The following is a 25559-nucleotide window of genomic DNA, read 5'->3' on the forward strand; positions in this document are numbered from 1 at the left end:
GCTTTACCCTCCAAAACAATCCCACAACCATTGGTGGTCAGTTGCATTTTAAACCCCAAAAACCAATCCCACAATCCTTGGAGGTCAGCAGCATTTTAAAGGAGGGCAGAGAGGTCATTGAGGTCACAGAGGTGACTGACTCTCTGGAGACACAGTGACAGGAGCGCAGGGGATGCTGACGGAACAGAAGTGTGGGATCATTTGCAGGCAGAGACGTGCAGCAGGCACTGGATGCATAAAAGGGTGACTAACAAGGCGCCCCCTAATGGGTTCCCCTAAACAAAAAAGCACACCTGTACCTTTTTATTATTCTGTCAGCACTCGGTTATTGCACCCAGAAGCAGGCTCCTATAGCAGAGAGTGCAAGAGATTAGCTCATCACTCTGTTATGCTGGCCAGAGGTGAGTCAGTTTTATATCAATCAACCAGTGGGCTGATCAAAAAAAAAAATGAACGTATCCCTCCATCCACACAAGCAAGTTAATGTATTTTGACAGTAGGGACTCATCTGCCTTCAGAATACAGTAATCAGTGCTGCAGTCAATAAGCTGCAGCACTGATCAAAGGAACATTTTCCAACAAGTCGGTTCGAGAGAAACCGATCATTAGATTAACTTTTCTGGAAGGAGAATGGCCATAAATGGATCGAAATTCGGCCGGTCCCTGCTGAACTGGCCAAATTTCAATCCATCTATGGCTAGCTTTGCTCTGCTTTCTCCTCTTATCAACATGTTTTTTTTGCCAGCACATGAGTAATGCAGCACAACTAATTGGCTGTGCTGCTAAACTCTCTTCTGGTATGAGCTCTGCTGTACAAGGTACTTTAAGGGGCTGATTAAAGCTGCATTCATTTTTTGGGGGGCCTCTTTATTTATGCCAATAATACACTTCCTGTTCTAAGGGGACAGCGCTCACTCACTGTAATTATAGAGAAGCAGTGTTGTCACCCTAGGAAACTATTCTGATTTGGACTACGGACACCTTCCTGCTCCACATTAAATAGAGGGATGTTGCTATGAGTTCACAAAAGGAAGCTTATATACAAAACGTGTCAAGGTTGTACATTTATTTCTGTTTGTGCTTCTTTGGCTCTTAAAGCGGTGTTCCAGCTGAAATTTTTTTTTTAAGTCAGCAGCTACAAACACTGTAGCTGCTGACTTTTAATAAGCAACTTACCTGTCAAGGGTGCCTGCGATGTCGGCCGCTCGAGGCCGATACGTCCATTAGATCGAGTCCCAGCGCCGCCATTCGAACTAAGGGAAACAGGCAGTGGAGCCTTGCGGCTTCACTGCCCGTTTCCTACTGCGCATGCGCGAGTTGAGCGGCGCTTTGTGAATGGCCGGCTGTGTTCTGGGGGGGACACAGGTCCCAGAAGACAGCGCACCCCATTCTTCAGAAGACAACACAAAGAGGAGAAAAATAAAGACTACCACGTAATAGGAAGTGGCAGATTAGGATGATCTGCCTATCAACAGCCATTTCTGGTAAGTAAAAAGTTTTTTTTTTTTTTCAATTTTCTTTTTTCACATTTTTAGGAGCCTTTTTATGTATTTTTTTTTTTTTAGGGTGGACCTCTGCTTTAAAAAACTTATGATCAAGCATTAGACCTGTTTTTTTTTTTTTTGCACACTGCAGTGGCAGCCACAGTCCGCAACTGTCAAAGTGTAAGCTATATGCCGGTCTCTCCTGTGCCAGCAGTTATTTAATAAGGTATTTTCTGTACTTTCAGAAAATGTATTTAGCCTTTAACCACTTCAATACCAGGCACTTATGCACCTTTCTGCCCAGACCAATTTTCAGCTTTCAGTGCTTTCACACTTTGAATGACAATTAGTCATGCTACACTGTATCGAAACAAATTTTTTATCATTTATTTCTCACAAATAGAGCTTTCTCACATATGTGAGACCTCTGTGTACTATAGTGGAAGGGCAAAAGATCAGTCCAAGTGTCAGGCAAAAACATAGTCGATTAACAGACTGAGGTTGGTGCACATGGTAGTCAGAAACATGGTTTAAAACGGCAGGCAAATGCATCATCGGTAAACAGGCCAGGGTCAGTTAACATGGAAGGTAGAAACATGGTAGCAGGCAAATGATCCACACGGGTATTTGAAATGGGGAAATGGCAGTCTGTTAAAAAGAAGAGGAATTAATATCTAATGGATGTGTGGTAACTTCTAAAGCAATCTCCAATGCACAGGCCAGGTTCAGAGGGACATTGGGAGCAATAATAACTTGTATCTCTTCTAATTCCTCCTCTGCTGCATACACATTTCTTTTGGCGTCTTCTTCCAGATTCTGTGGGGGGAATGTTATAGGGAAAATGTTACTCATGAAGTCGACTCACACTATCAGAGCGAATGCTTCCTGGGGCGGGACCTTGTTGGTAAATCAGGGCAGTGATGATGTCTTCAATATACTTGAGGTAGGTGATTTGTTGGTTTTCAGTTGCTTTTTGGTAGCAGACAAACCAATTAAACAGGGTCATATGAAACAGGTGAAATGCAACTTTCTTATACCAGTAACGGGAGTTTCGGGTTGTAGCATCTGATCGTTTAAATCCCCCCCCATGTACAAATTGTAGTCGTCGACACATTCAGGCTTTACAATGGGGCAGCGCCTTCTCTGGATCTCCACCAAGGTGTCATTGTGGATGGTAGAGAGGATGTGGACAGCTTTCTTGTCCCTCCATTTCATGGCCAACACTTCCTCATTTCTCATGAATGCCGATTCTCCATTTTGTAATTTTTTTGTCAATAGATTTTGTGGGAAGACCTTCCAGTTTTTTTTGAAGGCCAGGGTTTGTTTACGGTAAAGGTGGCGAAAAAGGGGCAGGCTGGTATAATAGTTGTCCACATATAAATGGTATCCTTTTTTGAATAGGAGGTATGCCAGCTCCCAGACAATTTTCCTACTGGTTCCAATATATGTGGGGCACTCACGGGGCTGGAGCTGGAAGTCTTTGCCTTTATAAATACTGAATGTGCACACGTATCCAGTGGCTTGATCACATAATTTATTCAATTTTAACCCGTACCTGGCTCTCTTACTTGGGATATACTGCTTGAAGTGCGGTCAGCCAGTAAAATGTATAAGAGATTCGTCCACACAAATGTTTTAGTCTGGGATAAACACTTCAGAAAATCATTGGGAAAATGAATTTACTAGGGGGCGTATCTTGTACAATTTCTTGTGGTTAGGATGATCTCGGGGAGGGCGCTGCAAATTATCATTAAAGTGTAGAAAATGCATAATCATGTCATATCTTGTCCTGGACATGACAGCAGAATATATGGGCATGTTGTTTATGGGGTGGTGGACCAATAGGCATGAAGTTCGTTCTTTTTTGTAAGCCCCATATTGAACGTAAGGCCCAAAAACAATTTAAATTCGTCCAGTGTGAGATGTCGCCACTGGAACATGCGGGCGTAGGATGAATTGGGGTTGGCAGCAATAAATTGCTCTGCAAACAGATTGGTTTGGTCCACCATATTCTGCAGCAAATCTTGTGGGAAAAATAAATAAAAATAATCCAATTGGGAAAAATTTGTAGTGTTGGGCTGCACACCTGGCTGTGCGGTGAAAGGGGGGATTATAGCAGATCCTGAGTTGGCAGGCAACCATAAGGGGTTTGCCAGGGCATCAGGAAGGTAGGACTGGGCCTGGATTCTTCGGGTTGGGCGTGTACTTCCAGTACTGGTACTGGGCTCCTCTTCCTGGGGTCTGGCTCTGCTGCTGGTAGGCAGGTCTTCAGATCTTGGTCCTGATCTCCTTATTCTTTTAGGAGGGACGGTTTCCTCCTCTGACTTGGACTCCGATCCACTTCCGAACCAGAATCGGATGATGGGAGCTCCTTGCTGCTCTCATCATCTGACATAGTAAGGATGGCATATGCCTCCTCAGGTGTGTAAACCCTTAAAGACATTACAGATCTCTCCTTCTCTTTCCTCACACGATCGGTGTGTGAGGAGAGAAGGAGAGATCCCTGGAAATTGCCGTTGTGTTTATACTTATGACTGGCTGTGATTGGACACAGCCAATCTCACGGTAAACAGCCAATTTCATTGGCTGTTTACCCTGATCAGTAATGGGCTATGTCCAAGGGACACGCGCCATCCCCGATTACTGCATTGTGCGCCTCCGGGGGCATGCATCAGGCGCGCATCCTCTTGTGTTGACAAATGTGACCGGCTGTGATTGGACACAGCCGATCACGTGGTAAACAGACAATTTCATTGGCTGTTTACCATGATCGGGGATGAGCTATGTCTGAGGGACATGCGCCGCCCACGATCGCCCGCGCTGCACGCCCCAGGATAACGAAACCACCGCCCGGCCGTCAATCTGCTATAGGCCGGGCGGGAAGTGGTTAAAAAAGAAAACTAATGCTACAATCACATATCACATTACTATTAATTGAAATATATTAATTCTTTGTTCTTCTGTTTAGATATACTCTACTCATAGGTGTGCATTAGGGCGTGCTCCCCAAAGCTCAAACACACAAGCTTGCATGTGTGTGTGTGTGTGTGTGTGTGTGTGTGTGTGTGTGTGTGTGTGTGTGTGTATATATATATATATATATATATATATATATATATATATATATATATATATATATATATAATATTATATTTTATATATATATATATATATATATATATATATATATATATATATATATATATATACACACAGTGCCTTGAAAAACTAGTCATACCCCTTAAAATTTTCCACATTTTGTCATGTTACAACCAAAAACGTCAATGTATTTTATTGGGATTTTATGTTATAGACCAACACAAAGTAGCACATAATTGTGAAGTGGAAGGAAAATGATAAATGATTTTCAACATTTTTTACAAATAAATATGTTAAAAGTGTGATGTGCATTTTTATTCAGCTCCCTTCACTCTGATACTAAGTAAAATCTAGTGGAACCAATTGCCTTCAGAAGTCACCTAATTAGTAGATAGATTCCACCTGTGTGTAATTTAATCTCAGTATACATACAGTGGTTCTGTGAAGTCCTCAGAGGTTTGTGAGAGAACCTTAGTGAACAAACAGCATCATGAAGGCAAAGGAACACACCAGACAGGTCAGGGATAAAGTTGTGGAGAAGTAAAAGCAGGGTTGCTGAGTACATGCACTGTATATATACACAAGCCATGTAATGTGTATCTCTTAAAGCCATTTTTTTAAATTTTGGATAGAGTAGGGGAGGGTTAAAACTTGTGTCAGTGTTTTGTTTTTTTTGCCATGTGTTTCTTGTTAGGGAATTTCCCTTCAATTCCTGTACTGTAGACACAACAAGAAGTGAGAAGATATGTTTACAATGTGAGTCCCTCTTAAACAACTGCCATGGGAATGAGTGTCTCCATTGGAAGATTTCCCCTTCCAGGTGACATTAGTGATCAGCATAGTTACAGAGAATGAATCTCCCTAATGCAGACACAGACAGCGGTCAAACCTGAAAGTGGTTGTAATCCCTTACGACTCTACCCAAATCTAGAGAAAAAAGTTTTGCCTTTAGTTAAATGTAGCCACCCTGGCCTGAGCAGGAAATGTTGCTAAATATAGTCTTGCTGGTTGGTAGACAGTCCAAGCTGATTTATAGTCTGTTTGCTCATCTGGTTTCCCCCTAAGCTCAGTGTTGCTGATGTTCTTTTCTGCTGCCAGTAGGTGTCACGGGTACCTCTAGCAATAGAGTGAGATGCCACAGTAATACTGCGTAATGAATATTTATGTTGCCCCTGGCCAAACAGTAGGAGGTTTGTTGCCACTGGTGCATGCTAGGGGAGAGCATAAATATATGTTGTGAACCTTGTGAAAGATCTAGTGCCCCTGAGCTCCAGCCTGGGGAGGGTGTGTGATGTGCAGCTGGGTGATTAGGCCTAGGACCTAGAAGGCCTTTGCATGTGCTTGATGCACATGTCAGAGAACACGAGAAGCCTGTCTGTCCAGAGTGATCCTGTAGCTGTAGGCCCTGGGGTTAGGGAGCCTCATAGAGCACAGGAGCCTGGAAAGAGGGGAGGTGATACCTGGAATGGAGTACCAGAGGTGACTCCGTCGCTGGAGACACCGATGACGAGAAATTTGTGGACAGCCTGGGAAAGCATCAAAAGAATCACTAAGGCTGCTTCTGCTGTTAGAGATACTATTGTTTCTGCAAAAAGTACAGGTTGCTGGTTTTAGCCTAAAGGCCCTTTTCTGACTATACTGGAGTTTAGGGATGGAATCTGTGAGTCTGCAGATTAGTGAGGGTTTTTCAATTCCCTACTGCTCTCTCCTGTGTAAGTGTCGGTTCACATCAGCACGATGCAGGAACCAGCGCAATTCCAGTATCTCATAGAACTTGCAGGCAGTTTATACTGCCCTATGCGAACTGCTGCAATTGTCAATACAAAGTTAATGACACCCCCAGATCGGTTTGCATATCACAGTGCGAACTGTGAATTCGGACAGGAGTCGGATCACATGGGTGTTCTCACCCATGCGATCTGATTCTGGTGCGGACAAAATGGCCCAGCAGGAGGGATTCCCACATTAACACTGTCTGTCAACTTGTGGAGGGCACAACTCTCAATATCAGTTTTTCACCTCTTCATAGCAAGTAAAAAGTTATCCTAAACATCCTAATACCCAAAATAAAGGTGGATTTGTGGATTAAAGGTGGATTATGTCTCTAACAAATGAATCTGTGAAGCCTCTTGTGCTCACAAATTAAATATAAATAATTATAAGGGCAAGCTGCAGTAGACAAAGTGCCTGACTTTCTATAAAATACAGTATGTGTAACAAGTGCCGCACTCACAAACCCAATTAGAAAGTGAATTATGGTCAAAAAAGACACTTAATATACTAATATAAAACCACATGCATGAATACATCCAAAGGTTAAGATAAAAAAGTCAAACAAATCAATGTATATTTGTGTATGTGCAAACATATAATAATAGTCCAAAAAAGTCCCAGAAAAAAAACAAAAAAAGTCCAAAGTGAAAAGCTGTGGCTAATCTTTGCATAAAACCTTACCATGTACGTGAAATGATTCCACCACCCAGAAGCACAAGATGGCCACTCACCCTATAACTAAAGCCTTTGAAATTCAAAGATCAACATGCATGTGGTTCTCTTTAGAAGAGTGAGACCCTGGTGGTGTTGCAAACAAAATTGGAAAGAAACCGTGTCCAATGAGAGTGGTCCACTATCTAAAGAAAAAATGTTTAAATTAATTCCCAGGGCTGTATAAAATGTTAATGAAGCTTTTTCTTAGTAATAGTAATAGTAGTGTTAATTTTAATGTGAATTTTACTACGCAGTATATGATACCACAATGCATCCCTATAAACTGCATTCATCAGTAAAGATTTTTTTTTAAATATTTTCTCATGACTGTAGGGTTTAAAGCAGAGTTTGTTCCATGGACATCAATCATGGTCTTAAAAGTGAAGGCACAAAGGATGCTTTCATCTACAGGATTACAGTCTTTTTCATATTGTCCCTATCGCGTGTATTAGCTTAGGTGTTAAGTGATGCATAATACCAAGGGAAATGAGCAAAGTGATTTTAAGAATTCTTCTCAACTTTGTTGTTGTTTTGTTAATGCCAGAAAATTAATATTTAGACACATAAAATGTTTTTTGCTCAGAGAAACGCATCAGAGGGGAAGGGCGGCTATCAGCAAACTGTTAAGAAGTTAAAAAAGAAGTTCCAGATTTGTTAAGGAAAAGTAAATATACCGCAGGTTAACTGTCTACATTGCCATAATTTGAGCAAATGTTATTACAGGTTCTTAGAAGTGAACAGATTGATATTTGCCATACCAGGTCCTCGTAATAAGGAAGGGTGATGATACTTCTATTGTGATTACATGATGGCTTCTGTTATGGCCATGTAAATTAGACTTTTTTTCTTCAGTGTCAAAGAGCCTATTTTTTTGTATGTGGCTAAACTCAAATAGGTTTTTGACTCCTGGGAGAGCTGTATTAATGTAATTGCAACAAGAATCTAGTAATGTGCATTAACATCCAAATTTTCAGGACAAACTTTCGGGGTGTGCCCCCTTCTTCAAGGTCCAAGCTGTACTGCTTGGTCCTTGAAGAAGGAAGCACACCCCAAATGCTTGTCCTAAAAATTTTGATGCTAGTGCAAATAAAAAAAAAAATATCAGTAGTAGGAGTGCTTAATTGTTCCTGACTCCTGGGAGGAAACCAAAGAATCCTGTAGGAAACCACACAAACAAAGGGAGAATATACAAGCTCCGTGCTGAACATGTACATGGTGGAAGTTGAAGCGCAAATCCTGTCGATGAAATGCAAGATCTCAAACCACTAAGCTTCTAAAAAAAACTCTGTTAATGAAAATGGAAGAGTAAATATGCTTATGCAAGATTTTTAATGATTCAAATGCATATAAATTAACAATGACTCTTTGGCCAAACCTTCCTTTGTTTGCAGGCCATACATGGAGCAAATTTCTTTCTTAAAACCATGGGTTTACTCACCGCTAATATTATAGTGTGGACAGGGGAATCCCTACCGCAGAGCCATTGTATTTTCCTGGCGGGGGGGAGGCGGGGGTAATCATCTCCGCTGGGAGAAGACAGTGATTATTGCTAGAGCCTGTATCAGCGGCTAGCGATAATCGCATATAAAAACCATCAGGCTGCTTGTTCCCAAGTTGATTAATCAATCAATTTGGTACATTTTGCCTGCAAGTAAATAGTTCAAATCTCGGCCAGTTCCTGCCATCTATGGCCACCTTAGATGCATTAGGATTAGGCAGGCGGTATGAAAAGTGATCTGCGGTTGTGGACCATATTTTCATAGGCCAGTGTAGCAGTGGCTGACAGACGTTCAGGAGGCCTTCTGTTTTTGATTTTTTTTACATTGTGGGACTGCACTGCAACAGGGAGCCAAACGTTTGGCTTGCAGTTGTAGTGCGACCCCATTGATCTCAATGGGAAAGTTTGTCTGGTGGTCCTGGCTGTCAAACTCTGCAGCCCCAGTTTAAAATGCCATGGCTGTGAAGCAAAGCATCATGACCATGTTAGAATTGGGGCAGGTGGCTTTTGGGGTTGTTAAACCATGTCTCAGCCACCTGTTTTTACTGACATCTGGCTGCTCGTGTCAAAGAGCCTGGAGAGTTTGTATGCCTGTGCTTGAACTGGGGAAATTTCCTCACACATTCTGTCATTATTACTACCGTTTAATAGGACAGGATGTTAGGGTAAATCCACGGGGAACACAGAAAAATATTAATTGCTTTGTGGGGTGGAAAAAATGCAACTCTTGATGCAATATTCATCCTATAAATTTTATCCAGAATAGTACTGACACTGGATCTCAGAGTGGGGAGATTGTGAAGGACAGCGTAGATCCTCTTCCAGGTTGAATGAAGCCCAGCATCATTCAACCCACTTCCTGTGAGCCCAGCGCATCAAGACCCACCCCCCTGTGGGGTACATCATGAAACTGCTTTGGAGAATGCTGCAAAATTTAAGGACCACACACTGTCAGATGAAAAAGAGTAAGAGGATCACAGGAGAGATGTTACATGACCAGACTGAAGACTTCAGGATTTGGGGTATTTATACAGGGTTTTCTTTTCAAAAGATATGGGGACTTCAGAGGGGAGGGGTTCCCAAAGAAAAGCTAGAGTTCCACATTAAGTACAAATATGCAAAAAAGAAGAAGCTTACTTTAGCTTTTTAAGATTTTTTTTCCTAGCCATTTGAAACATCAGTATTTCTATTCCTAGAATAATTTATTGCTTTTCTTCCTTTACCACTGTGCCTGTTTAATATCTGCTCTCTATCTACATATTTGAATCTTTTTGAAGTAATGACGCACCAGCCGTTTTCAAGTTTTATTATGAGAAATTTATATGAAAGTGTCACCGGTCATGGATCTATGAGGTCATAAAAGGATGCTGGTAGTTTTATTTATTGTGATATCTTCATATAATTCATTAATGCCACTACAATATGTTTGCAATTTGTCTTCCTATTTCAGAAAACTACATACATTTAGGCAGCAGTCAATGGAGTCAGAAAAGAAAAAGAAAATCTACAAAGAGGATCACTGAGTTTTCTACTTTCCCATCACTGGATGAAGCAGATGCAGAAGAAAGGAAGCAATTTAAGTCTTTCATGGAACAACTAGGAGCAAAGAACATTTTTGAAGAGTATGGAGCATTATTTTCTTTATTTGTAGATCTGAGTACCTCTTTTGTATCTTCTTTGGATAATATGTACAGTATTCAAAAATAGTCATACATTTATTTATTTATAATTTCTTATTCTCCCAAAAATTGCAAAAGAGTATATATCACTGGGAGATTTGTTTCTGCACTTTGCCATTTACATTCAAACTTTAAGTACAAAGATTGATTAATAGAGGATGAAAAAAAAATGTAATCAGTGTCAATTAAATAGGGGAAAACATTGCCACCCATTAGCTGCCTACTTGAATAATTACAGTATGGCTCAGGAAAATGTAAATTTAAGTTTTAAAAAGCCTGGTAGAATTTGGTTATGCCAATATCTGTATCAGGTGGAAACATTACAGAGTCAGACTCCACTGGCCAGAAGAAAAATTATGGAGTGAATTAATAAGAAGTGTCAAGCTTTGTCTTAGCTTTGTCTAATTTGGTGCAGTTCCCTAAAGCAGCCGATCAGCTTTTAAATTTTCACTTTCTAATTGGTTGCTAAGACAAGGGCACCTGTTGAGACGGAACTTGTTTCACACACTTTTGACTAATCCCCTCTTTGTGTCAATATCTTCTATCCCAACACAAAAAAATGTGGCAACATTTAATACTAGAATGAATTAAATGCAGTGTAGCGAAAAACATAGAGCCCAGCTTATTCTGCTCCTTATGCTTACACGTTTACATTCAAATAAAAGATACAAAATGCTGCTGTGTCATGTGCCCTGATGGGGGAATGGGAGGTGGGTTCATAAGCTGCTAAGAGAAGTCAAGAAATTATTCAGTGCATATGCTGTGAACGTTGAGATTGAATTGCTTCACAGTGTCTACAGCTACAGATGTCAGTGAGAACAAAGAGCCATACTGGTACTGATATAAGACAGGAAGTTCAGGGAAGTGAAGGAACAATCTTCCCAAAGGGACAGAGACAGCAAAAAAAACCCAAAAAACTTGTCGGGAGTTTTACCTATTCATTACTATTAAGTAATAGTACCTAATCAGTATTCAAAATGTAATAAAGAATGGCTTTAGATAAGTTATATAAGTTGTAATTAAATTGCTGGTTTACTCTATTCTTAATGCAGTAATAGTTGTTTAAAATGTAATATACTTTGGCAAAAATAATCTTTATCACAATTAGGTAAAATCAAAAATATATTTCTTCTTGATTATTCAAGTGAGACAGAAATCTGGAAATTGTGGAACAAGTTGAGTTGTGAGGAGCCTCGCTTACTGGAGAATCTTGAAGAATTCCTGGCAAAGGTGACAAGTCAAATCAAAGAGGCCAGAAAGGAAAAGGAGACATTAGAGATTATGTTAAAAAAGTAAGTTTCTAAGTCAAAAGTATGTTTTTATATCAGCACTTTTTTTTAAAATGCGTGTACTTCATGTTGAAAGAACACAAAAATGCTTCTATCAATGGTGAGTGTTCCCATAAGTGCAGCTACTTTATTCCATGTCATTTTGTTTAACATGGAAGAAGATAATTTGTTCCAGGAAATATGATTATGTAATCAGCATTAAAGTAACACTAAAGCTTTTTTTTTTTTTCTAAAATAACAAACACGTTATACTTACCTGCTCTGTGCAGGGGTTTTGCACACAGCAGCCCTGATCCTATTATTTTTGGGTCCCTCGCTGGGTCTCCTGGCTCCTCCCTCTTGAGCAGTGCCCCCAGGGAAAGCCGCTTGCCCTGGGGGCACAGCTGCATGCTCGTTCCCGAGCCACTGCTCTATGCATCCATAAGACACATAGAGCCAAAGCTCAGCCCTGCGCCCTGCTCCCTCATTGGCTCACTGGCTGTGATTGACAGCAATGATAGACTATGGGCTCCCACTGCTGTCTCAGCCAATTTAATAGTAACAGCCAATTTAACAGTAGTTAGTCCAATTTTTTTGTATAATGTGAAAGATAATGTTACGCAGAGTAAATAGATACCTAACATATCATGCTTTAAAAATGCGCATACTCGTGGAATGTCAACAAACTACGATACTTAAAGAGGTTGCACGGTAAGCCGGACCTTCAGAGCGCATATGCCTATGATGTCATTGGCTGCATGCAATCTGAATATCTCCTAAACTATGCAAGTTTAGGAGATATTCACAGTACCTACAGGTAAGCCTTACTGTAGGCTTACCTATAGGTACAAGTAAAAAATTTGAGTTTACTTCCTCTTTAAAAACCTCTATAGGCGACTCTTTAAAAAATTTTAACGGTTACCTGTTTAGAGTTACAGATCGCAACAATACCTCACATGTGTGGTTTTAACACTGTGTAGATTTGCGGGTGCGACTTACGTATGCATTTGCTTCTGCGCGCAAGCACAGAGGGATGGATCGCTTTAAGTTTTTTTTTTCTTATTTTATTTTTATACAGTTCCTTTACATTTTTTTTAATCACTTTTATTGCTGTCACAAGGAATGTAAACATCACTTTTGACAGGTATAGGCAGTGACAGGTACTCTTTATGGAGGGATCTGGGGTCTATAAGACCCCAAACCCCTCCTCTGCACTTGAAAGTATTCAAAACGCCAAGATCGGCGCTTTTGAATACATTTTTTTTTCATTATCTCTTTATTTTATTTTATTTTATTTTATCAAATTACAATTAAATATACAAAAGGATAAATAACACAAACTGCACAACACAGTTTTCTTCTTCACAATACATTTAAACCCTTCCCCCTCTCCCCCCCCCCCCCCCACCCCCGCAGGGCCTCCTCTCTCTCGGTCAAATCAAATAAGTTATGACCTTATCTACTTTCTCCCTAGTCTCCACAAGTCATAACCTCAACATATCTCCACGTCTTCTTAAACTCCTGCCAACAGTCCCACTTATCCATTGACCCTTCTCTTACTTCCGACCCACTATATCTCAGGCCCTCCATTTCGTGTGTACCTTCTACAGCAATTACCCAGTCCCGTAATGTAGGGCTTTCTACCTCCTGCCATTTCTTTGGTATAAGGCTTTTCGCCACATTCAGCAAGTGAGGGGTTAATGATTCCCTATAATATTTCACAGAGCCCTCTATTCCATGTAATAAAACTATCCATGGATCCTCTAGAACCACTTTACCTGTAATTTCCAATATCAGCTATACGATTTCTTTCCAATACTTTTTAATTTTGGGACAATTTCACCATAAGTGAGCCATCGTTCCAATGACCCCACAGCCTCTCCAACACTCATATGATTTCTCCAAATGATATTTACTTAATTTGTCAGGGGTAGCGTACCACCTAGTCAGACATTTGTAGTTCACTTCGGCCGTTCTAATATCTGTGGCAGAGCTATGTGTTTATACTCAAGTGACCCTAATTCTATTCCCCATTTTGTTAAGAATGGCGGTACCTCCATTTTGTCAATTGCCAATAGCATTCTGTAAATCCGAGAAATGTCCTTTTTTGCCTTTTTAGCTGTACATAACCGCTCAAATGGCGTTAGTTCATCGACTGTTTCAATTGGTTGAGGCAGATTTTCCACAAAATGCTTTAACTGGAGGTAGCGCCATTCATTAATCAGCATTAAATCCGTGTTTTGTTGTAACTCAAAAAACGTGCTTATTTTACCCGTATTAGTTATATCCCTTAGTTGTGCATTATCTCTTTTTATCCAGTTCCCTCCTATTATCCTTTTCCCTGGTGCAAAGTAATTATTATCTTTCAAACAAATTAGAGGTGAGTTGTATTTCCATTTGCTTTGTTTATGAATCCATTCCCATATATTAAGTGCATTACGTGTAACCTCGTGCATTTTGGCTCTCAATACCCTGTGTTGAAGGGGATTCCATATTAAACTATTTATCCGTGCTTCACACAAATTATTTTCTATTTTAACCCACCGTTTTTCACTTTTCTCTCTAACCCACTCCACCACTCGTGATAATGCCACTGTGTAATAATATTTTTTACGTCGGGGACCGCTAAGCCACCTTGTTTTTTCTCCTGTTGCAAAACTGAAAAAGATATTCTAGGCCTTTTATTTTGCCAAATAAATTTCATTAGTATAGATTTAAGTGTTTTAAAGTAATAGTGCGGTAGTGATATGGGCAACATTTGAAACTTTTATGCGATCTTCGGGAGTAAAACCATTTTAACCTTGTTGATTCGTCCTATCCACGAAAGGGGTCTTACTGACATTTTTTTAATTTTGTTTTTAATTTAGTCCAAAAGAGGGATATAGTTAACTTTATAAATTTTTTTAAGGGAAGTCATCAACTCCACCCCTAAATATTTTAAACCCTCCTTCTTCCTTGTTTACTTATGTTTATGTTTAAAATCTCAGATTTGTTAGGGTTTATTTTGAAATTAGACAGTTCTCCATATTGTTGTAAAATTTTAAGTAAGTTTGGTAATGTAATCCTAGGGTTAGAAATGTAAAATAAAAGATAATTTATGTTAAGTTGGCTCGATTTGTTGCGAGAAGGGGGTAGACAACTCTCCATTAATTTTAATAGCCACCGTTGGATGTTTATATAGGACTTGAATCCACTGGATCATTGTAGGACCCAGTCCCATGAATTCCTGTGTTTTTATCATGAGTCCCCAGTCTACCCTGTCGAAGGCTTTTTCAGCATCTGTCGACAGGAATAGACCTGGGGACCCACTAGCCTTTATTTCCTGGAGGAGGATATCTTTTGACACCTGGCTCTGTAAGTTAAAGAAATACCCTGAAGAAGGGCATCAAGTCGGAAATGTCAGGTTCATCCATTAAGCCTACATGTGTCTGTATACATATCGTAATCCATACAAATGTCAATGCATTCTTTTGTCTTTGATGACTTAAGTCTTTTTATTGAACATATGATTTTGTAATAAACTTCTGTTTTAAATGATACAAGTATTGTTTTTGGTCACTTCAAACGTCCCACCCGCTAAGGGGGTTTCGTGTTTTTCCAGTTCCCTGTATCATGCCATACTTCCGGCACTTCCAGCCAGCTACTCTTTGCACTGAATCTCTCCCTTCTGTTCTTGCTGCTGCTGCTAGGGCTGCAATGCAGGCAAAAGGTGGAGCGGAGTCCCGGCAGGGGAGCTCGCTTACCCTGCAGAAAGCCCTCGCACAGCCAGCGCTGAAAAAACGGAGCTGGAGATGTGGGGGAGGAGAGAGGGCAAGACACTGGGAATGGGGGAGATGGAGGGGGTGAATTGTGCGCAGAAACCAGTACATGCAGCGGGGTCTGTAGGTGAATTTTACCCCCCCCAGTCTGGCGCCCTAAGGCGGTTACCTATGCTGCCTTATGGTGGCCCTGAGAGTAGCAGCTACAACAGATCTAAAAGCTATAGGAAATTGTACACTTCATAAAAATAAAGCTTAAGCCATCAACTTTGTACAAATTGGCCAGTGAACCAACAGTTTGATAGTGTAGTTTGGGTGCTTCTTTTTTCACAGTAGCACAATGCAATGTCAAAGTGGACCCAAACACTTCAGAACCACAACCACTCATTCCCAAGTCCTACTCCCACCTTTTGTCTCTATGAACCTAAAAAGCATTTAGCTGATTAAAACCGAACACCGGCTTAAAAAGTTTTGGTAGGGTTCTAAAAACATTTTGTAGCTATTTAGGTTTATACCTCTTGTATGTAAAAGTTTGACAATACATTAAGATTTATTTGCATGTTATATGACATGTTTTCAATAAATTTCTATAAAAGTATGTGTGTGTCTTAACCCAGGAGAATTTCTGAACACAATGAAGAAGTGCAGCGACTTTATGAAGAAATGGAGCAGCAAATGCGAGAGGAAGTAAAGAGATTAACCCATGAGGTATAGAAATTTTAGCTTGAGGCATGAGACAATCACCTCAATGACTTTAACCTTAACCACCTCAATACAGGGCTCTTTCACCCCCTTCCTGCCCAGGCCATTTTTAAGCTTTCAGCGCTGTCACACTTTGAATGACAATTGCGCGGTCATGCTACACTGTAACCATGTGAAATGTGTATCATTTTCTTCACACAAATAGAGCTTTCTTTTGGTGGTATTTAATCACTTCTGGGTTTTAAATTTTTTCCTAAAAAAAAAAAAGGACAGAAAATTTTGAAATAAAGAAAAATTTTTCTTAGTTTGTCAGTAAATTTTGTAAATAAGTAATTTTTCTCCTTCACTGATGGGCGCTGATGAGGCGGCACTGGTGGGCACTTATGGGCACTAATGAGGTGGCACTTATGGGCACTGATGTGGCAGCACTTATGGGCACTGATGAGGAAGCACAAATATGCCGCACTTATGGGAACTGATAGATGGCACTGATATGTGGCACTGATGAGCACTGATAGAGTGCACTGATGGGTGGCACTGGTGGGCACTGATAGGCAGCATGGATAGGTAGCACTGATCGGCATTGATGGGTGGCACTGATAGCCAGCACCGACTGGCATCACTAATGGGCACTGATTGGTGGCACTTGTGGGCACTGATTGCTGGCACTGGTAGGCACTCATTAATGGCACTGTGGGGGCTTTATTGTAATCAAGGCACTGATGATCAGTGCCCTGATTACATATATAGAAGTCCTCTGGGAGGAGATGCCGCTGATGGGCTCTCCTCGCCACGCACTTTGTCAGTGTGAGGCGAGGAGCGCCGTATACCGGCATCTCCGTGTTTACATGTGACCGGCTGTGATTGGACACAGCCGATCACATGGTTAAAGAGCCGCGACTGTGGCTCTTTACAGAGATCGTGGTCACGATGTGTCATAACAACACGGCGAGGCCGGGGGGCGCGCGATGGCGGACGTTCTGGGATGATGTTATATGACAGCATCCCAGAACGAGAGCCAGGCCTGCCCACCGTCAAATGAGGTAAGTGGTTAAGGCTACTTATATAGTTACATAGTTAGTCTGGTTGTAAAAAAGACAAAGTCCACCCAGTTCAACCAATAAAACTGGGAAAACAAAACAAAACTTTTTTTTTTTTTACAATCCTATATACACAATCCCATCCCCACAGTTGATACAGAGGAAGGTGAAAAACCCCAGCAAAGCATGATCCAATTTATTCCAGGCAGGGGGAAAAATTCCTTCCTGATCCCCCAAGAGGCAATCGGATCAACTGGATCAACTTTACCTATAAATGTTAGTACCCAGTTATATTATTTACATTTAGGAAAAAATCCAGTCCTTCTTTTAAAACAATCTGCTGAGCTGGACAGAACCACCTCTGGAGGGAGTCTATTCCACATTTTCACAACTCTTACTGTGAAGAAACCTTTCAGTATTTGGAGATGAAATCTCCTTTCCTCCAGATGTAAGGAGTCCCACCTTGTTCTCTGTGATGATCTTGAAGTAAATAGCTCAACACCAAGTTCACTATATGGACCACTTATATATTTATATATATTCATAACCCCCATCAATCTCTTCTTCTCAGAGAGAGAATAAATTCAGTTCTTCTAACCTATCATAGCTGAGCTCCTCCATGCCTCTTATCAGTTTGGCAGGCCTTCTCTGCACTTTCTCCAGTTCCCCAATATCCTTTTTGTGTTTTTTACTTAGCATTTATAATTTTTGGTCTTGCTAATCATAATAAGGAACACAATTCCAACTGGGCCACTAAGGCCAGGACCACCAGGGATGGTGCTTCCCCTTAAGACAGTGGTATTCACAATCTCTTGTAACATAGCAGCAATCCCTTAGAAACCCTTGTAACATGGCAGTGATGACTGCATCCCCTGTAACTTAGCAAAGGATGTTTGTTGTATTTTCTCCCACAGTCTCATGTTACATGGCAGAAGTTTCTCAGCCTTTAGTAAAATGGCAACTCTCATAACCATTTTTTTAAGCATTTGCAGCCTGACACCTGTATCTCACAGCACTTTAAAAACGACATTTGGCTTTTCCTTTTATTTCAAAATCATACTTACCTAGATGGATACAGCATTGGTCCAATGCTGTATCTTTCCCCTGCCGGCTCTAAGGCTGAGAACTGAGTGATCATACACCGCTGGACGCTCAGCTCTCAGTGTTCCCTGAGCAGAAAGCTGGTGACTGTAAGTTGCAGGCTCTCTGCTCTGCCCTCCACCCCCCACTCACTGGAGCACTGGGCTGTGGAGGGAGAGGGAACTACTGGCTCAGGTTCTCAGCGGCTTGTTGAGTGGCTGAGCCAGTTGGCTGTCCAGGCTCCTAGGTAAATCCCGACCATATGGACTCTGTGCTGTCAGCCGACAGCGAACTTCAGCCTGCTGTCTGCTGAAAACAGGTCACAGGAGTTCAGAACAAACTGCTCTCCTGTGATCCACAGAAGTACAGCTAAACAAGCAAAAGGAGTACTTAGGATATAATTACTGGTACAAATTCTGTGATAGTTCGGTTTCATTGACATTCATTGACTTCAAAGGGTTGTAAGTAAGGTATGAATGAGTTGCAAATCTCAAGGAACAAACCTTGTTGTCCCCCACAAGCCACTTCTATCCCACAAAGTGGCCCTCTGAACAATACAGGCTGGACAGGTCTTTAAGAAACCCTGTCACGAGGCCATTTATAGAAACACAGGAAAGAATACCAGACAAACTGGATGAAAGAGTCCAAGATAATTTTAATTGTTGGCAAAGAGGTCATATAAAAACAGCCAATACACTTCAGGGGTAACAACACTCGTCCATCAGGGCTCAACACAGGATAAAACTTTGATGAACTCAAAGTAAACAGTGACCTCACAGATCTTTATTAAAACCAGTATTGCACTCTTCTCATAGAGCAACAGCTTAACAGCAGTTTCTGAGCAGCAATGGAGCATCCTGTTGTTTAAGTGTAAGTAAATCCCTCTATCGTTTTCAGCCAAGGAAGCTGCCATCTTTGCCTCTGTTTAATCTACAACTGTCATGATGCTGCACATGTGATCAGTTATGACACCAGCCATTGGATGGTTTGACAGTTTGGTTGAGAGCACTAATGGGAGTGTTACATTTCCGGCCCGTGCTGGAAATGAAACTGTTTTATGGATGGGTTTACTTCCGCTTTAAGCCCTTATGAAGTAGAAGTGGTGTTGTCCCTGAAACACTTCGACTGTATTTATATGAACTTTCTAACAACAATTAAAATGATCTTGGATTTCTGGTTTTGGTCTGGCATTCCTTCCTGTATTTCTAAGGTTTACCTTTCTGTTGCTTATTGAGGGAAGTCTTGCTGTGTGGGAGCCACCTCATCAGAGCTATTGCACCTGTTGGAGTTTTACTTCATCTGACTACACCTGCAAGTCTAAAAGTTCTCAGTGCCTCTTTCAATGTGTTGTTCTAGAGCAGGGATATCCAAACTTTCTAAACAGCCGGTTTAGAGTCCTTCAGACTATTGGGGGGGGGGGTGAACTGTGGCCAGTGGGAGTAGAAATGGTCCCTACATCAGTAGGAATAAATAATGCCCCATCATTGGTGTCAGTGGGAGGAATAGTACCCCATCCTTGGTGTCAGTGGAAGGAATTGTGCCCCATCATTGATGTCAGTGGGAGGAATTGTGTCTTGTTGGCATCCTTGGAAGGAATTGTGCCCCATCGTTGGTGCCAGTAGGAGGAATTGTGCCCCATCATTGGTGTCATTGGGAGGAATTGTGCACCTTCATTGGTGTCAGTGGGGGGATTGAGCCTGATTGTTGGTATCTGTGGACAAAATAGTTCCCCAAGGGCCACTGTGGGATCCCGGAGTAGTGTTTTCTGCAGTGATTGTAAATATATTGTGATTTCTGTTAACTTTATGACTATAAATCTTGGTTCACGCTGCTGTAACATCAAAGTCGTATGACTTTGCCTGTGACTTTGCCCTGCGACTTCCTTCCGTCTTTGATGCTATTCAGGAGCCTGTACAAGAGCTGAAATCACACCCAAGTCGAACCAAAGTAGCGCTGGAACCTTTTCTAAAGTTGGAGTGACTTGTGTAGCATCTCCCATAGGGAAACATTGTATTTGACATGTAATGTGACTTGGGCTCTCACAAGCTGGATCCCATTTTGCAGCAGTGTGAACCGAGCCTAACAGAGCAGAATATGCAAGGTAACTGTTGTTGTCTGTGTCCCAGTTAGGGAGATTCAGCCTCTCTACTGGTCCTGATGACTGAAACTGAGACTGAAAATGGAAGAAAATTGTACAATTTTGAGATACTGGAATAGGAATAGAGATAAAATCTTAGGGACCGCACTTCAGATGACCTCAGTGAAAACTATGGGTTTCCCTCATTTTGGAAGGATTTCCTCCCACTTCCTGCTGTGGCTATGGGACAGGAAGTAAAGGAAATCTCTACCTAGGACACAGGTAGCAAAAAAAAAGGAAACAAACAGAAGTTCTAACACTCCCTTACGCTATCCAAAATGAAAAAAAAAATGCTTTAGTTGTACTTTAACTTAAAAACATATGGCGTGCAGGAAATACCCAATACCCAATTTAAAAATGCAATTGGGTAATTTGAAGTTTATTTGTTTTTGGCAAAGTTTATAACTATGTGACACGTATCCTGCATTATGCTTGGCCAGTTATGATCAACGTATTATATGCTTTTAAATAGAGTTTGGAAAAATTTCTAGTTTACACGCATCATATTCAAATCTTCCAAAAAGTTTCAATATCTAATTGATGTTTCTTGCTCAGAGAGATAACCGGAGCAGTATCCACAATAAAGAAATGAAAAATGTGATAGATCTGAAGAACACAGAGGTGCAGCAGCTGATTTCTGTTCAAGACGAGGTAAGACATTGAAGCGTAGAATATGTAAAACTGGAAGAAATAATTACATACACGGGTTCAAATGTCGACATCCAAAACTAACTACTACCCAATTTATTACAGTTTAGTTCACTGTTGTATTAGCCTCGTACACCAGCATCTATTAACATTTGCTCTTTTTTACTGTAACTTTTAATTTAAAGTGTTTTTAACCCCTAAAATAAAAAATCATGGATCTGTCTCATAATATATTGCTAATATTTAATAATAACATTATGGTAATTCTGCTAGCAGTGATTCTTGATCACTTGGTTGATCCTGCTGGTTCCTGTCATCCCATTAACAAACTGACTACGCTAGCATGTTAGCTGATCCATGGTAGCGTGGTCAGTTTACGTCCTCTTTCATCATACATGCATACATGCATACATTTGGATACAAGCAGGCTGTATGCTTGCACAGTGTACTTGTATCTTCTGTGGTCTGGTTAAAGCCACGCCCCCGGCCATCCCTTCTCTATTGACTGCTAGTGACGTCACTGGGTATTGCTGGGGAAAGGGGGAAGTGATACAATGTTGCCGGGTATGATTCTGTTTCATCACCCTGGAAATGCTGACTCCCGGCGATATTACATCACTTCCTACAATGACGTCTGCCCAGCTCTGTAACCTCCCACCTGCAGTTATGTGAATTACAGATCTGTGAAGAGCAGTCATGTGACCTGCATAACAACAAAAGATTAAAGAGCTACAGGCAAGGTTTTTGTTTTTTTAACGTAATGAAGCATTTTTTTTATATGCATGCTAGCAGCGCTTAAAAATGTTTTTATCAGTAATTAACTTTACAATCACTTTAGAGCTGACCTCCAGGCAGATATAAAAAAAATGAATTATGACATCTGTGTATTCCTTAATACATTGATTTTTAAAATGCAAGAAATGTAAGTATTTTTATTAATATTACTACTACAGGTTTTTATATAGCTCCTAGAATTTACGCAGCTCTTGACATATAAGTCTCTGCGCTCAGGGCCAGTTCACACCAGATGCAGTTCCGTGCGCTTTTTTCTGCACTAAAAATGCATGCACAGTGTTTTCCATGTATTCCAATGGCTCTAGTTCACACCAATGCAGTCAGTTCCAATCAGTTTGTGGTCAGTTTCTGCACCGGAAACTGACTGGAACTAACTGCACTGGTGTGAACTAGAGCCATTGGAATACATGGAAAACACTGTGCATGCATTTTTAGGGGCAGTTAACACCACAAAAATGCACTCATACGTTCCGGATCAGTTTTTGTTTACAGTTCACACCACACGCAGTTCCAGTGCAGTTCCAGTGTGTTTTTGATACAATTTGCTAGATTCCAGTTCACTTCTGTGCAGAAAAAATGCAGCACTCTCTACTTTTTTTTTTTTGTGCACTGGAAACTGACCGGAAACTGACTGCACTGGTGTGAACTAGAGCCATTGGAATACATGGAAAACAATGTGCATGCATTTTTAGTGCAGAGAAAAAGCTCACGGAACTGCATCTGGTGTGTCCCTAGCTTACATGCATATGAAGTGTAGGAGAAAACTGACATACTCAGAGGAAACCCATGCAAGCACACAGATAACATGCAATCTTCTTACAGCAGGTAGTGTCCTTATTTGATTTCAGTATCAAAGACAATAAACAATACAAACATGGCACCATAGACAATGAGATTCCTAATAACTATAAAAATATATATTCTTATTCATGAGTTTGTTAAAAGATAATATCCACAAGACAATAAAATAATCTTTTCCTTAAAAAAATGAATATTGATATTAACTCATATGGCCGCACTCCCTCTGTTTGCTCTCCCAGTTATATAACATATAACAAAGATAACAAATAGTGTGTAGATATATTAACTATTCTCCAAGTTAGAATCCTTGAAAACTTGGAGAGAGGAAGGGAGGCGAAGCATCACTTCTCTACGCATTTCACAGCCAAGGGCAGCTGCTTCACCAGGAGTACACCATATCTGGATCTGACATTTAACATATTGTCAGGGATCTGCTGTGACAAAACAGAGGTGCGACTGGTACCTGTGCGTGCTCGCACAGGTACCAGTCGGGCTGCGACGTGCGCGCAATAGCGCGCACCAGACGCGCCGGAATGTGCAAAGGGGCACGAGCCGGATGCATGTACGTGCGCATTAGACACTTTTTGGTGCCAATAGGCCTTTAAAAGGACAGCAGCTGCACAAGTGCAGTGCTGTTTGATCTGCAGCTAATGATTCCTGTAACCTGCATCTGTGTCCTGATCACCTGTATTGAGCCGGATCTGCTTGACCTACCCGATCTCTCCAACATTGACCTTGGCTTGCCTTGACCCTGCTATACGGACTTTCTTGCTGATACTCTGTTGCCGACTTCTGCCTGTTCATCTGACTCCTCTCCAGCTACAGCCCTAACCTGCTTGACTATTTGTGTTTTGACCCAGCTTGTCTCACCTTGCTCCTGCCTACTGATTTATACTATTGATTACCTGTGTTTGACCTGGCTTGTCTCACTCTGCTCCAGTCTGTGCCTGTCAGCTTCAGGTCATTGACCTGCACCTGCCTCCACTGATATCAGCATCCGGACCAGTCTGGTGTCTCATCATCCATCCATCCTTGCCTACACCACAAACAGGCACTCCTACCTCACTGCGCTCTCGAGTCTACTGTTCCCACTCCAGTGGCTCCTGAGCCAGGGCTGTAAGAGAGGTCTCCTTCTACAAAGTCAGACTTTACACACGGTACGTAACACATATACAGAGAGGAAAATATTCCCAATACAGTATATAATAATAATAAATACATAGAATCAGATCAGTGAAGAAAAGGTCTGAGGAGTCCTTTGAATTATTGCGGGATTGTTTTGAGGAAACAGATTGGAATGCACTCTGTGAGCCACATGGAAGGGACATTGATGGGCTTACAGAGTGCATAACATATTATATTAATTTCTGTGTAGATTCTATTGTTCCAACAAGAATTGTTAGTTGTTGTTTAAATAAAAAAACGTGGGTAACTAGGGATATGAAGGTTATTTTAAAAGGATAAGTCCACCCTAACACCAAAATCGCTACATACTTCCACGATATAAGCCTAACCTATCTAGTCCTATGAAGAAGAAATCAGTATGCATACCTTTTTTGAAGCTGATCCGGTCCAGTCTCCAACCGATCTATGTTGTTTTTAATTGTATGGATGGTTTATCAGAGTGTAGTTTTAATTTGTTTTATTGGTGCTAATGGTTGTTATTGGAAATGTTTTTATGTCTTTGTGTCTTGCTCTGTTCACTGTTGTGATCTTGTCTTTGTTGTGTGTGGCATGTGTTGCAATAATTTCCCTTGGGATTAAGAAAGTATTCTGAATCTGAATCTGCATATAATATAACAACAATGTATTACTGCCAAGCTTCTTATCCAAATGCATATGTGGTAATCTGGGCACATTTGAATTTGTATCAGTTTCTCACGGTCACCTGTACAACAGAGCTCAGACTTGAGGAGGAGAGGCAGCATAAAAAGCTAGCCTGCTGTGCTACAACATCCATGTGCTAACAATGATCATGGTGATAGGAAGAGAGAGCAAAGTGGCAGACGAGGTCATCAGTCTGCTGCTTTCTCATTTCACTGTTATGTCACAGTCTGGGAGCAGAACAAGACCTTTGGGTGTTAAATAACTGCAACACAGAAAATTTGTTCTTTTGCCCTAACTGCCAATGCTGTGCTGTGTGGTAGGTAAATCTTGGGACTGGATGAACAGTAACACAAATCATTTGAGAGGTATAACAGCAACCGTACTTGTATTTCATATATGTACAGACTTATTATATTGTTAAAAAAGTGGTCTGGAAATCAGTGGCCGTGCGTCCATTAAGGGCGCACGAGTGCCGCCCCCTCTCTCCAGCCACCCCCCTCTGTGTATAAGGGATAGATTCATCCATTGCATGAATCTATCCATGGCCACTGTAGCCACCCTCTATTCAGGTGTCCAGTTCCTTTTCCGATGCGGGCGCCTGAATTCCAGCGTCGGGGAATTGTTTTTGAAGCACCTGATTAGAGTCATAGGCTTAAATCAGGCCATAGGCTCAAAAAAGGTGAACTGCAAGCGCAAAGCATTGCTCTCGCAGTTCACCCAGGAGTGTTAGAAAAGTGAATGAATATTCGCTTTCCTAACACTGAACCGCCTCTCAGCCAATCAGGCACGTGGGTCTGTTACCCATCACCTGATTGGCTGAAACGACAGGCGCTACCATTGGACACCTATTGGGAGGAGGGGAGGAGACGCACGGAGGACACAGGAGACATGTCTGACCCACTGCAAGGTCCCACCACTTGTCGCCGTCACCCGCTGCCTGACCCACCACCAAGATAGGGTGCCAGGCAGATGGCGAGCGGGCGGGGGGGTCACAGTGGCACGTTTTGATGGGCACAGTGACAGCATTTGATGTGGCACTATTTGATGGGCACAGTGGTAGCATTTAATGGGGCACAGTGGCAGCGTTTGATGGGGCACAGTGGCAGCGTTTGATGGGGCACAGTGGCAGCATTTGATGGGGCACAGTGGCAGCGTTTGATGGGGCACAGTGGCAGTGTTTGATGGGGCACAGTGGCAGAGTTTGATGGGCACAGTGATTGCGTTTGATGGCACAGTAGCTGCGTTTGATGGGCACA

General features: G+C 41.4%; 1 protein-coding gene across 3 annotated transcripts in view; it reads left to right on the forward strand.

Annotated features, from left to right (window-relative positions):
- RAB44 (RAB44, member RAS oncogene family) overlaps positions 1-25559 on the forward strand; it is a 194884-nt gene that overhangs the window by 26681 nt on the left and 142644 nt on the right. For all 3 annotated transcript variants that reach the window (XM_073615658.1, XM_073615659.1, XM_073615660.1), the window contains exons 4-7: positions 10019-10190; positions 11393-11539; positions 15891-15981; positions 20788-20883. In XM_073615658.1, the coding sequence (XP_073471759.1) occupies positions 10019-10190; positions 11393-11539; positions 15891-15981; positions 20788-20883 (506 nt within the window). The remainder of the gene's footprint in view (positions 1-10018; positions 10191-11392; positions 11540-15890; positions 15982-20787; positions 20884-25559) is intronic.

Source organism: Aquarana catesbeiana, linkage group LG02 (assembly GCF_042186555.1).
Source record: "Aquarana catesbeiana isolate 2022-GZ linkage group LG02, ASM4218655v1, whole genome shotgun sequence".
Lineage (NCBI taxonomy): Eukaryota > Metazoa > Chordata > Amphibia > Anura > Ranidae > Aquarana > Aquarana catesbeiana.